Raw genomic sequence first — 13,771 nt, 5'->3', positions numbered from 1 at the left:
GGGAGAGGGTGGAAATTGAGAGGGAGGGGCAGTACAACACTATCAGTTCCTTGCACATGCTTCGGTGTGTGTGTGTGTGTGTGTGTGTGCGTGTGTGCGTGTGTGCGTGCATGCGTGCACATGCCCAGACATCCAAACGGCTGCACTACTGACAGTAGACACTAAATAGTGTCACAATAGAACCGCTTTGGGGAAGAAGTCAGAAGTGTTTCCCCACCCCCGTCTTTCATTTTAGAAGATTTAGGAGGATAAACCATATTATTTTTTCGACTTGGGCGCCTTTTACACTCGGGTAGACATTAAGAATGTCATCATTAATATTCGTCGTTATAATGGGTAAGATATTCTAATCAAGAACCCGATAACAATGTGAATAGTAGTGAATATTATTTAACGCATTGGAACTTTTCTAACCTTAACTCTTTTTCTTTTTCCCCCTCTCACTAGGGCACTGGGCCATGGAAACCAGTAAGATATTAATTGTTAGGTGTTAATGTTGTGAATGTATTTGTGTGTGTACTCATGCACATGAGTTGATACCATTTTGTTATTTTCATACCACCTCATACTTCACCAAACCATCTGCCGAGAGTGTTTATTTATACCTTTGCATTTTCTAGATGCTGCATATCTAGGATTTCCGATGCTGGACGGCCCCAATGTAGCTTTGGTCGGGGAGATAGTAGACTTTGGCTGTGAGGTGAAAACTTTCCCAGAAGAACTCATTCTGCTGCAGTTATATAAGTGAGCGTAGGGCTAAGTATTCCGCCTATATATATTTTTTAAGATACAGTAAATATGATAAAATACGTATGTTGTCATATTCCACGTCAGCAACTACCTTGAAACAAATTACTCTTGGGTAAAGCAGGGGAAAAAAGGAAAAAGAAACGAGAGTCGGAGTAATGTCAAGTTGGGGCTGGAGGGTCTAATTACTCACTAGCCCTAAGCTCTGCATATCATTGTGCATATCAGCCTATTGCAGTGTTGCGTGTTGCACAAATTACATAAATTACACGGTGACACTGGTGGCTCAGTTCACGACAAAGACCATTTTATTCCAAAACCAAAGAGCGTTTGGGCCGTACTGGGTGCACTCAGAGATGGAAACCTGGGAATGCGGGTTTTCTAGTGCCACCGCTGTAACATGTACAGGCTGTGAAATGTGATCCTGCAGTGCTGGTTATTGACGGATATTAGACTTTAATTTTGCCCTCACATCCAATATCGTCACCAGCCGACACTGGTCACATCAAGCTAGATCTGAGGGGCAGACGGAAATGTAACAATCACTGGTAAAGAATAGTAAATACAAGGGATCTGTCTGTTGAATAATGAAACCCTCTCGCTGAAATCGGACATTTTCTAGGGAAGGCGACCGGTCTAAGTTCCTGGGCGAATACACCTCCATTAAAGGGGAGAAGGCAACATTCATGGTGGTCGTCAGAGCGTCCTACGAGGGCTTCCTGGAGTGTGTGGCCAGTGTGCAGAACAACTCCCGGATACAACCCACCGTCAGCTACAGACACCACCTCAGGGTCGTCGGTGAGTTTCTGAGTCAGGCCACACAATCGCACATTTTTGCATCCGAAAAACTGACATCGCTGTTTTTGGGGTTTTCTACATTTAATTCTATGGGTCCTAAAGCGTGACGTACTCTATCTTTTATTTTATTTAAAAAATAATAATAATAATTATCTCATGTGCGTTCAAGGCTGCGTTGCTGTGCCTTCCTTGCAGAGCCGGTGCGCGGTGCGAAGCTTGTCGTCCAGTCGGGTCCGGTGGAGTTCTATGAGGGGAGGACTCTGTCGCTGCGCTGTAACGTCACATCTGGGAACCACCTCTCCTACAGCTGGCTCTTCAATGGCCAGCATGTGCTCCAATCTCCTTTCCGCTTTCCCGTGCATGAGCAACTCTTGGTTTATAGGTCAGTGGATGTTCAACTTGACGCCTTTGTGTCTTATTGGCAGTAAGTAAGAAATATGAGGGGTGGGGTCTATGCGACCACTTGGCCAGGACGTGGGTGCACTCCTTGTTGAAAACAGAACGGTAGTGTTGGATATTGGATCGTGAAGGCGTTGACACCCGCAGGTAGATTTCGCGACCGCTATGCAGATGTGAATGAAATAACGAGCCGTGCGTGTTATCCGTAGAACCACTCCCCGAGACAGCGGGAGCTACGCGTGTGTCGCCGCCAACCAATTCAACGAGACGGAGGTCTACACCGCCCACAGTCCTGAAGTCCTCATCACGGTCAAAGGTCAGCTCTCCTCCCTATACAATGGACGGACAGTGATGGTGGCGCTTGATTTGAACAGAATGCCGCAGAAATATTCATAGGTCCTACTTCCTGTGCCGTACATGCGGTACGTTTACTGGAACAACCATTTCCCCGTGCACAGAGCTGGTGTCTGACGCGGACATCTCCTTCACCGTGGTGAAAAGGAGCTTCCAGAACTATTCGGCCTTGGTCACCTGTCGGTCGACCAGGGGGACTCTCCCGATCACATTTTCGCTCTACAACAGAACAGACTTTGTCACTAATAAGACAGTAGACGACTGGAACGCCACATTTACCATTGCCGTGGAACTAGACTACCATTTGGGATGGCTCCAGTGCCAGGCAGAGAATGGCGACCGGATTACGCATAGTCGATGGATGGCATTAGAAGTGGGTATGTGGATTGTATAATTGTGTGGACATTTAAGGCTATTCATAGGCTATAGCCTGTTTATTTGTTTATCTGTATGTATTTACCTGGCCTGAAAACCCCCCTGTAATAATCCCATCCCAACAGTATCAGTTGGTGGCCCTGGGACGATTCATTTCGACTATGACATTGGAGAGGACTTTTGTGTGGTTGGACTGAGACTCTTCTGCCAAGTGGCCAAGGGATCCCATCCACGCTACCAGTGGTTCCTCAACGGAAGCCTCCTGGAAAGCCGAGGGACGTTCTACTGGGCGGTGCACCAGCCTCCGCAGCCGCCCGCGCTCCTGCTCTCTGTGGGGAGGAGCAGCGCTGGGACGTACCACTGTGAAGTGTCCGACAGCTTTGACAATACCACTAGTATAAAGAGTGAAGACCTGTATTTAGACATGGAAGGTACTACTGATACATTGGCCGGCCCCAAAAAAAGTATAGAAACCGATGTCTATGGGATGTGATTTTATATTATTTCAACCACATTTCCTCCTCCACCTTCCAGTGCTGAATCGTCTTCCACTGTTGGTGGTTGTGGTTGTCTTTGGCTGCTTCTTGTTCCTGGTAACCTTGGTCTCTATATGTTGCTGTGTTGGAGTGATGTTTAGTAAGTTTGCATTTACACTGATCAGTATTTCCCTGAGATATATTTTAAAGGCTGAAAATCGACGAGAGCTTCAGCCATCTTTTGAGAATCATTGAAAAGCATATATCATGTGTAATTCAATATTGTGTTGTTTCGTTGTTCAATACCCTATTATATATTGTCTTATATTGTGTGTCGTACATCTTGAAGGATGGACCTTTGTTACTCTTGTTAAATGTCAAACCTACATACAAATAACAGTATATTCTTTTTTAATTCCAGGGAGAAGGCAGTTTGGAGATAAGCCTCTGTAAGAAAAAAAATACAATATTAAATAAAAAGCCCTTTTCGGGCTGGTTCCAAACCAGCTCTATCAGTTGCACATCTTTGTTCTCTCTTTCCTCAGGCGGAGTCTGGAGATGCACAGCATGATACTAGCTTATGAGGATGAGTTTGTGCGTCACCTTTCACTTTACTCAATACCTCAAACTACATATACATTCTAGAGACTGTTCACCGTTTTTATATTTTAATAATTTCACCGTCATACTCGAAAGAAAAATGCAATTTTCCTATTCCTATAATACTATTATACAAATTTTTTAACCATGTTACTCTTTCACAGGACTTGGAGGAGTTCAGAGAGGACAGTGATGTTTTGAGAACAGCTACGATGAATGATTCTGATTTGGTATGTCTAATGGTAACAATGAAAGACGCTCCTCCTATATCAATCATCCACCCATATCTATCAATCTTTTGAATATCTAATTCACTGAAAGTTAACTATTCCACATTCAAAGACATTTTTCCGCACTCTGAGATAACTGCCTGATCCTCTTCTCAGGCGTCTATAGCATCGACGGATGAGTGGCCTGAGACTGATGAGGTGAAAAACACATTGGAGGATGAACCTGTACCATAGCTGTGCCGTGCATGTCCAGTCAGCTTTCAAAAGTTAAAAATCTACTGTCATATAAAGATTAGAATGATTGAATTACAAATTGTAATTTTTAGGTTTGGCCTCTGTCTGTTTCACAATAATAATAAAAAAAAAATCTTTAAAACATCCAGTGTCCTCGATATACAGTATACAGTGTATATTCTACACCATATCATCGGTACCATTTTTTGCAAAAAAAAACCCCATCTTAGATCATTATGCTGCATAAAACATGCTTTGGTAATGATATATCGTCTTATTTAGATAGATATTGAGATTTTATTGAGTCTCTTTTTTTTTTTTTCCATTGACCTACATAGAGAAGGGGGGGGGGGTTCCGGAGCGGCATCTAGCGGCCGTTAGCTGAACTGCAGCTGAAGGCACCTTAATAATCGCCACTTGACAAACTTATTCTAATGACGCGCGATGCTGCCCCCTGCTGACTATTCCCCCCCATTTTCCAAATGTGAATCAAAAAATTCAAATACTAATAAACGACAATAAAACTTTAAAATAATATTATCCCAGTAAAAAAAAAAAAAGTAATGCGCTTACATTAACACCATTTGTTGCTTTCCATGATGCAAAATCGAATGTATTTAGCATTTAACGCGGTCTGACGCACCCCGCGGGAGCCGACGCTGCCGATGGGTGGATCCTGTTCTCAGAAGCCGCAGTCAGTGACTGGGACCGGTTTGTTTATTTGTCCAGCCGCGGGCACCTCGCTGCGGATCTTGTGACCGCGGGATCTGATCCGGACCGGGAGCGGGGACATGGAGGAGACGGGCGCCGCGAGGGCGTACGGAGCCGCGCTGGCCGGGGGAGGCTTCGATTTCCGCAAGTTTGCCCGACAGCCGCAAACTATTGTGCGGCTCCTCAGCTGGGTGAGTGCGCGGGGAGACGTCAAACTGGCCGTCGGCAGCCCAGTGGCGCCGGGGGTGCAACGGTCAACGTGCTACGGGCGGGAATACAGTCTTATTAGAGGAAATGGAGTCTTATTATGGGAGGGGTGACAACAACAGGTGTCGCGGCCAGACGCTGGAAATAGAAATGATTAAATTTCCCCGAAGCTTCCAGGTGGGACCGCTTGTAACGCGAGCTCTCGGTGTTACAGACATGCGGGACGCTCGAGGTTGTCACGATAACTTTGACGAGAGTAACACAACATTGGCTACCGTCGTATGTTCTATAATTCAAAGACATTTAAATTGAGTTGCCCATCAAAGTGGTAACCAGTAAGAATATCACTGGTTGTTTTTTTTTAATCCATATTTGATACTTTTTTAGCTTCCCATTCGTATGAAACGTCCGTTTAACGCGTTCTCCAACGCTGTTGATATGTTGGTGGCGGGGTCCGCCTTTCCCCGGGCAGCAGTGCGCGGAAAGCGGAGTAGCCATAGTGTTAAGACAAGATGAGGTAAAGCTTTTCGGACATTTGCAACAACGGGGACATTTACATTGGCATTAACATTCACAGTAGAGAGCTGCGCCGCCGGATGAAAACACGCCAAGAGAAACAGAGACGACATAACGAGGCGGTCTCTGGAGAAGGGAGCGAGGCCACCGCCTTAGCGCGACGACGAGGGCGAACGAGAATGTAAAAGTTCAATGTTTCCGTTTCGAAGTAATGTCACAGTCCACGTCCACAGCAAGAGATCCATAACTATTCAGAGGGCCTATGGCGCACAAACGACTGACATATTTGACTATTTTCACATTTTGTCATAAATAATGTCAATTGTTTTACATCAAAAACAACCACTAATAATCCCAGTGACGTTATATTTGTAGCTTGGCAGGTTTGCTCGTCGCCCTTCCCACCTGAATTGGTCGGGACAGGTTTCTCTCTCCGGGGTGGAAAGCGGAGCGCTATGCAAATGCCAAACTGAATCTCCGCCAGACAGGTGAAGCAGGCTACAATGGCTCCTCTGGCTCCCAGTGAATGAGCCTGCTGTGTTAATAGTAAACAGGGGAATCCTGGTAAGGTAAGGTGACACCTCGCCCCCCTTGCTCCCCTCCTCAGCGTCACGGGTTAATCCCTGCCGTTGAGAACCTCCCTCCCTTCTCTCCGTATGGTACAGAGAATCTTTTTCTTTTTTTTTTTTAATTAAATAAAATTTTATTTTGAATCATCGGGTTTTCAAACCTAAAAGTCAACCTTGCGCTTGACGTCGTCTCTGGATGCTCTCAAAAATGCTGACGGTTGAAGCTGCTTACTTTCAGTCGGGAGGGGGGGGAAAAAACAAAACATTCGCAGACCTTTGCGTCCTCGGCCTGGAGCCGCCACAGTGCACAATGAGAGTCTTGGAGTGCTTAATTATATCTGCTGACTGGGGACTCCAAAACGAAGCAAACAGGGGGGCTACCGGGGGACAAATAATCGGACACTGCGCGGCTTTGTTCCCGTTCGTTTTTCGTTGGACGCCATTGTCTGAAATCATACATCGCCGTCTTCCGTGGGACTGGCCGCGAGAGCTCCCAGGGCGTACTGCGCCGGCGGTAATCTGTCTGATCTGTCTGCGAAAGATCCGAATAACCTGTCGCCCTCCCTTCTCTTCACCCGACGAGCGCAAAGATTGGAATTCACCCCAGCCGCTCTGATAACTGCTCTGAGGGAAGTCGCCTCATGCACCGTGGCATTTCTTAGAAGAGAGGGGGGCGGGGAGAACCACCTGCTATCGCTGCCACACTGCTTAGGCCCGCCGCGTCTCACGTCGTTTCATATCAGTAGAAAGGAAGATCACTCTGCCTGGCCTCTTTCTCTCCTCATTCCTCTTCCAGCACATGAACCCCCCCCCCCCCCTCCTTTCTTTCTTTCCCTGACACTCTGATACTGGATGTTATCGTGGAGCTGCTGGTGTCTCTCCAGTCACATGGCAGGCAGCTGCACTGGGAAGTAGGTCACATGGTTAGGTGGGTAACCAGAGCGGAGCAGACACCGGGCGGACCACCGAGCGGATAATGGACCCATGCATCAACAGTTTGCACCGATTCACCTGCGGCACAGGACAGGAGCGGAAGGAAGGAAGGAGCGCGGCAGGGCTCGGGGCGCGGGGGGGCGGGGGGGGGGGGGGCGTTATTCGGAGGAGTTGGGATACATCTAGGCAGCGAGGCAAAACAGCTGTGGAGGGGGGAGAAAAAGGATTACACGCGATGGGACGAACGTTTGCATGTTGTTGTACAGCATGTAATGATGGCTTGGACGAGCTCGCTGGGAGACGACGAGGGTTCGTGTCCGCCTCGTAGACATGTGAATTACAAAAAAAAAAAAGAACAATGGAGAGGTTGTTTCATGGTCGTCGATTTCGCCTTGCGCCGGTATCCTGGGAGACCCACTTAGATAAACAAGCGTGAGCTTTGCTTTCTCCGACTCAAATAAATGGGAGCGTTTTAATCTCCCTCCCCTCCTGTCCATCTCCCCCCAGATCTTTGCGATCGTCGTGTTTGCCTGCGTCACGTCGGAGGGCTACATCAACCCCAGCTACAGCTCCCAGGCCAAGTGCGTCTTCAACCAGAGCGACCCCGCCTGCCACTACGCGGTGGGCGTGGGGGTCCTGGCCTTCCTCGCCTGCGGAGTCTTCCTCCTGCTCGACGCCTACATGCCGCTCATGAGCAACGCGCAGGAGAGGAAATACGTGGTCGTGGCCGACCTCGGCTTCTCTGGTGAGCAGGCGCCCCACGCGGGAGGACTGGGCCTCGCGTTTTGAGAACACAGTTTTTTTTTTGTTTTTAATCGAGGTTCAGATTCTGGCTTTTTAGTGTACGATAATGATATTGTAAATGGTCTGGGTGGGACTGACGCTGGTGTTGAATATCAGTCTTATATTAACCTAAAATCAAGTTTGTCTTTTTCGGTCCGAGGAACCGTTTGACCGATTGTTCACTGTCCTCAGATAAGTTAGTTTGACTCCGGGGGGGGGGGCGACGTCGTTGATGCCTGTTGATCTTTATGTCAACAATCCCCCTTTTTCGCTCTATCTTTACATTCCTTAATAGCAGGACGTCTTTCCGAGCCCTATACGACACCACTGCGGGCAAAGATGCTCGAATTCCTCTGGTAGATTCTCTCAAAGTAACTGATCATTGCTCACAGTATTTTATTTAAAGTCGACAGTCTTTTACGATTGGTGGTGGGTGAAGTGCGTTGGTCCATCCCAAGTAATAATGATGCGCAGATATGCATCAGTATAATAATCACTCGATCGCAGGGCGGAATTATTTACATGGTACGGAACTAAAAAGAAGAATTGTTGTGTCAACAATGAGTGGAGCTCCGTCACTCCGACGGGTGTATAGCCTTTCTGTCTCTGAGCCACATGACAATACCTGTGTACGATTAAAGATAAAAACGCAGATTCCTTTTTTTCAACTCCCATTAAGCACGTATCCCATCGATGAAACCATAGACAAAAACACACATTTGATTTATTTTCTCTCTTTCCGCCCAGGGGTGTGGACCTTGATGTGGTTTGTGTGTTTTTGCCTGCTGGCCACTCTGTGGGGTCGCACACAGGACGTCAGCGCCATCCCTGAGGACGCCGCCCACGCCATCGTGGCGTTCTCCTTCTTCTCCATCGCAACTTGGGTGAGGGTTTTTATATGTTTTTTTTTTTTTTTATTTATTTTTTTATTTTATTTACTACGTCCCTTTTAAAGAGCCACACAAAGCAACTATGTCTGAAGCCTCCATTTAAGATGGAGCTCCAGTCGGATTGAGGATATCTGACAGAGGTGGAAGAAGTGCTCAGACCCTTTACTGAAATAAACGTACAAATACCCTGACACACAATAACTAGAGTAAAAGTGAAAGCACCCTATTGACACTTGTACTTCATTGCACCTGAAGTATTAAAAGTAAAAGTGTTATAGAGTTTATAATACGGCATGAAGTGCTACTATAGCTTTTTCTTATCTGCAGATGAGTGCTCAAAAAATTATATTGATGTGCCATTTACAAATTGTGTGTGTGTGTGTGTGTGTGTGTGTGTGTGTGTGTGTGTGTGTGTGTGTGTGTGTGTGTGTGTGTGTGTGTGTGTGTGTGTGTGTGTGTGTGTGTGTGTGTGTGTGTGTGTGTGTGTGTGTGTGTGTGTACACACACACATATACTCTGGGGGGCAGAGTATTTTTTTTTTGTATAAGCGATTCCTTAGCTTATGAATGCATCGCCTAATAAATGGTAAATGGACTGCATCTTATATGGTGCTTCTCCAGTCTTGCGACCACTCAAAGCGCTTGACAACACAGGCCTCACATTCACCCATTCACATACAAATTCATACGTCAATGGCAGCTGCAACCGTGCAAGGTGCACACCAGCTCATCGAGAGCACTTTAGGGTTCAGTGTCTTGCTCAAGGACACTTCAACGTGCTGCCAGGAGGAATGGGGATCAAACCAGGAACCCCGTGATTACTGCACGACCGGCTCTACCTCCTGCGCCACCATCGCCCAATATTAGGGTGGCTCCTTAGGAACTGACTGCAGTTGAGCATTGAGCTGGAGAGTCTAGCCGTGATGAAAGCAGCGTCACACCTGGCAGGGTATCACGGAATTTCTGAGAGTCGGCCCTATATAGTAACTCACGCAATAAACAGTGAAGCAGAAAGACAGGATCAGTGTGGTTGTGCGCCAGTTGCTCATTAGAGTAATCAATGAGCAATAGGTAAAAAAAAAACCATCCCCACACACACACACAGGAGAGGAGCCCTTGTCATGACATGCTGTCCATCTGCTTCTGGCTTGTTCCACCTAGCCCACTCGCTACAATAAAAATGGTACTTTACAACTCCATTGGCTGTCTCTCTGTTGGAGGGCCCTGGAAACGCCACTTGGGTGGCGTGTGGCAGGGGAAATGGCCACAGGCACGTACATCTGCCTTCTCTTTCTCAAATGCTGAAAATCATATTCAAAAATGATGTCATAACTGTGGCCAACCACAGGGAAAGAGACCTTGCTGTTTCCCCCGATGTCCACTTCTGGAAGCTTATTTGCAAAACAGTTGTGATTGACTTAAATAATATCAGGCGATGATATAATTAATAATTGTGACTTTGACTGTACTGACGATTAAGGGCTATATAGATTAACAAACAGAAATGAAGATGGAAGATGGAGCGTTGAGCCAAACACTGGTCAAGTTGCATGACCTGAAAGCCATGTCATCAAATCCTGAGTCATTCCCGCCCCCCCCCAAAAAACTGACTATTATTATCCTATATTTTCCAGATATTGTATTCCTTAGACAATCCTGTTATATTTTTTTTCTTGTTCTCCCCTGGAAGGCTGTTCCCGGTCTGCACATTCTGAGCTCCCCATACCGTCCTGTTTTGCCTTGGTGTCTCTGGTGTTATCAGCAGTGTGTGTCCCTGAAGACGTGGGCTTTTCTTTCCTTCTGCCTTTTCGTTCTCACTTAAGAAACTCCTCTGAATAATTCTTCAGTCAGTCCTGTTCCACCCGTTAGAGTGTGCACGGTATTGTGCTCATTTCTCTTCTGCAGAAATCAAATCCCTCAAAATGCCAGCGTCTCCTGACAGCGTAAACAGGTTCATATAATAACCTTTATTTATACAGCACTTTTCATACACACCATGTAACTCAAAGTGCTTTAGGTTAAAAGGCCATCAGATAGTGACCGTAAAAGCAACCCAAAATGCATTTACAAAGTAGAATAATAAAACAATTGAAAGAATGAAATCAGTTAAAAGCGTGGGTAAGAATAAGCCTTCCTCAGCAAATTATTTTCTTATTTCAGTGGCGTCTTGGACTTTGGACTTGGACTTTACAATCATGACGCCCAGAATGCACACAACAAACCCATTGTCATATTTTCTCACCTGCTTTGTCTTTCTTTCGAACTGTTTATTTCTCATCTGCTTCCTAGAATCCTAGACACACATACACAACACTGTTGGCCAAAAATCACATTGTGTCTCTTTTCCTACATCCCATCTCTGACCATTTAGAGCTTACTATACAAGAGGACTTTTTTTTAAATCAATTCTATACGCTATAATTTGGAGTACACGCTTCAATAAATGCTGCGTTGCCATTGCCATCTAACCAAGTGAAAAAGCATGAAATCAAGTTCATTGTTTACAATGAAATAATTTATTAAAGATTTGTTTGACCGAACATTTAGTAAAGCTCCTTTTGAAGTGTTAATAACAGGGCCTAAAACTGATGGTAAATGATGAGGAATGCATATCCAATTCGATAAGCAGAGATATTTCCACCACTGATATGAATACAAAATGTCCATCCTCTGTCAATACAGCAAGGTGAATGTCTTCCATGATTTTTTATTTATATTTTTGTATACAGTGTGTGTGTGTGTGTGTGTGTGTGTGTGTGTGTGTATATGTATGTATGTATGTATATATATATATATATATATATATATATATATATATATATATATATATATATACGAGTCAAATTTTTTGATACTATTTTACTCCTTGATGAAACAAAGTGATAACCACCTTGACAGTCGTGTGCTCACTGTGTCCCAGGGGATCCTCACCTACTTTGCCCTGGCCCGCTACCGCCACGGTGTGGACGACGTCACTATCCCGACATACACTGAGCCGCCGGCAGACCTCCACGCTCCCCGTATGCCCTACCCCCCGACCTACGCCCCGACCTCCTACACGCCCACCACCTACAACCCCACCACCTACTCGTCCTACCCCGGCAACGGGCCCGACGTGTACCAGCAGCCTCCCTTCATCCCCGGCCCCCCGCCGAAGGACGAGGCGGGGTACCAACCCCCCTCTTACTAGGGAGTTCCACGCCCCCTGTTCGTGGAGCGCCACGCAGAGGATTCAAGATCCACTCCCCCAGATGTTGCGGCGGCGTCACAGCAAGCAGGAGTTGTGGGAACACTGCGGTTTAAGTAGAGGATCAAAGCCCCAATGCCTGCGGTCAGATACACAGTAAATACATGTCTGGGTGTTGGTGACTGGGCAGTCTGATTTCTAGACCTATCGGCCAATGAAATAATACAACTTTTACCTCAAATGGGCTGATCCTGAAGGTTTGGTGAGACGACGTGAACTGACATAATCAAAACTCCACCAGTAAGAGTTGTAGTCATGGACAACACTAGCAGCATATTTTCTTTCCTCACTTTTTTTTTTTTGTTCATCCTAGAGTGCACTGGAAAAATGGCTCCATGGAAGTCCCATCCTGGTGGCGTGAAATCTTCCTTAGTCCATACGCTTCTATTCTTAGGATTAAAGATCATTTGATCATCTGGCAACGATAATGTCTCGCTCATAAATCTGCTTTTAGGATTCCAGTTGACCGGAAAAGTTGTTCACCCTCACGGCAAAATTGGTTTCAACACTAGCTCTGTTGTGTAGACAAGAAAGAGGTTGTGGTTGTTAACTTTCTCCACACACACACACCAGTGATGGTTTTTGAGTACGAAGTTACAACAAACATCCATAAAGACTCAGAGGCAAGGGGCACGGAAAATGAAATGCATTTATTAAAAGCTTAATTTATAAGTGTTCTCCTCATACTAAATCATTACATATGAAATGCTTGTAACAATATTGCCATTTACAGCTTCTACAAAGGTTTTCACAAATGCCATTGACTTTTAGTCCAAACTGTTGTTTGAACTGCAAAGACCCCAGTGTGTAGGCAGGTTAACAGATTAAGTGGAAAAAGCACACACCATGTCAGCATGCACACTGGTTTACTTTATAGGAGGTACCTTACAGTGATTGATCCGGTACTGTGTCAGTGTACTGGTCAAGCCAGCCAACTTTTTATAAATTTGGTCTAAAGTCTCTTTTATAGGAACTAGATAGAATTGCTGTTTAGATGTGTTATGCTGCCATTTTGTATTTGTATCATAGTACTGATATAAATATTAATTGACTTGCACCAACAATAAAATGCAATGATACAACACATGTGAACTTAATGAAGTACAAAAGGCGAATGAGTTATGACCATCGATGGAAAATGAGGCCTGTGCCATGTCATGAAGGCTGCGCCACCTGGACTGCAGGTTAAAGCTGATCATGTGCCAGGCAGGCTCACCATTATGCCAAGGTTTCTGATTTCCAGTTTTGTTCCTTTTAATATATTTAAGTGCTTGTAATGACATCCATACCTTTATAGAACACAAGTATGTGATAAATACCCAGTAAGAAAAATTACAACCAATTTCAATGTGGTTTGCCTATAAATGTAGCCAGCAGCCAAATTTATACTAAAAGGAAATACACCTGTGAAAGAGACAATACACAATCCCTAAATTAACTTGGTTCATCATATTTCAGGAAGTCAAGGGTTGAACTACAAATACAGCTATAAAAATCAGCCGATTTCCCCAAGCCTTTGTGTTGGTCAGTTGTGGACTCTAGTTGTCGCATCCTGTTGCTCTGTCTCGTAATGTAAATAATGTGGAAAGTTAAAAAAAAAAAAAAAAAATTAAGAAGAAATCCTGGCTCCCACTTTTTAGACTTAAGTACATCAGCCAGACAAAGACATGAAAGAGTGTGGTTTTTGTTCATAAACAGGAGTG

The 13,771-nt window shown here is 45.3% G+C and overlaps 2 protein-coding genes across 2 annotated transcripts; both read left to right on the top strand.

Annotated features, from left to right (window-relative positions):
* Positions 1-225: 225 nt before the first annotated feature.
* Positions 226-4,158, top strand: LOC307229399 (Fc receptor-like protein 5; the record flags this gene model as incomplete). Its single annotated transcript, XM_079999399.1, has 9 exons — positions 226-336; positions 448-468; positions 621-744; positions 1,370-1,545; positions 1,741-1,927; positions 2,154-2,260; positions 2,403-2,675; positions 2,799-3,104; positions 4,136-4,158. Exons 1-9 carry the CDS (start codon positions 306-308, stop codon positions 4,156-4,158), a joined length of 1,248 nt encoding a protein of 415 aa, XP_079855525.1. The 5' UTR covers positions 226-305.
* Positions 4,159-4,917: 759 nt separating this feature from the next.
* Positions 4,918-13,763, top strand: syngr2b (synaptogyrin 2b). Its single transcript, XM_079999672.1, has 4 exons — positions 4,918-5,115; positions 7,657-7,894; positions 8,680-8,816; positions 11,742-13,763. Exons 1-4 carry the CDS (start codon positions 5,005-5,007, stop codon positions 12,009-12,011), a joined length of 756 nt encoding a protein of 251 aa, XP_079855798.1. The 5' UTR covers positions 4,918-5,004; the 3' UTR covers positions 12,012-13,763.
* Positions 13,764-13,771: the final 8 nt, after the last annotated feature.

This window comes from Zeus faber, assembly GCF_960531495.2.
Source record: "Zeus faber genome assembly, chromosome: 4".
Lineage (NCBI taxonomy): Eukaryota > Metazoa > Chordata > Actinopteri > Zeiformes > Zeidae > Zeus > Zeus faber.
This window is presented reverse-complemented; position numbering and strand designations above follow the sequence as displayed.

What these genes read in the sequence shown, in the direction of transcription:
- syngr2b (XM_079999672.1), top strand. Translation starts at nt 5,005, where the DNA reads ATGGAGGAGACGGGCGCCGCGAGGGCGTACGGAGCCGCGCTGGCCGGG. An exon ending in TTGTGCGGCTCCTCAGCTGG is followed by an intron (nt 5,116 to 7,656) that starts GTGAGTGCGCGG and finishes ATCTCCCCCCAG; the next exon opens with ATCTTTGCGATCGTCGTGTT. An exon ending in GGCCGACCTCGGCTTCTCTG is followed by an intron (nt 7,895 to 8,679) that starts GTGAGCAGGCGC and finishes CTTTCCGCCCAG; the next exon opens with GGGTGTGGACCTTGATGTGG.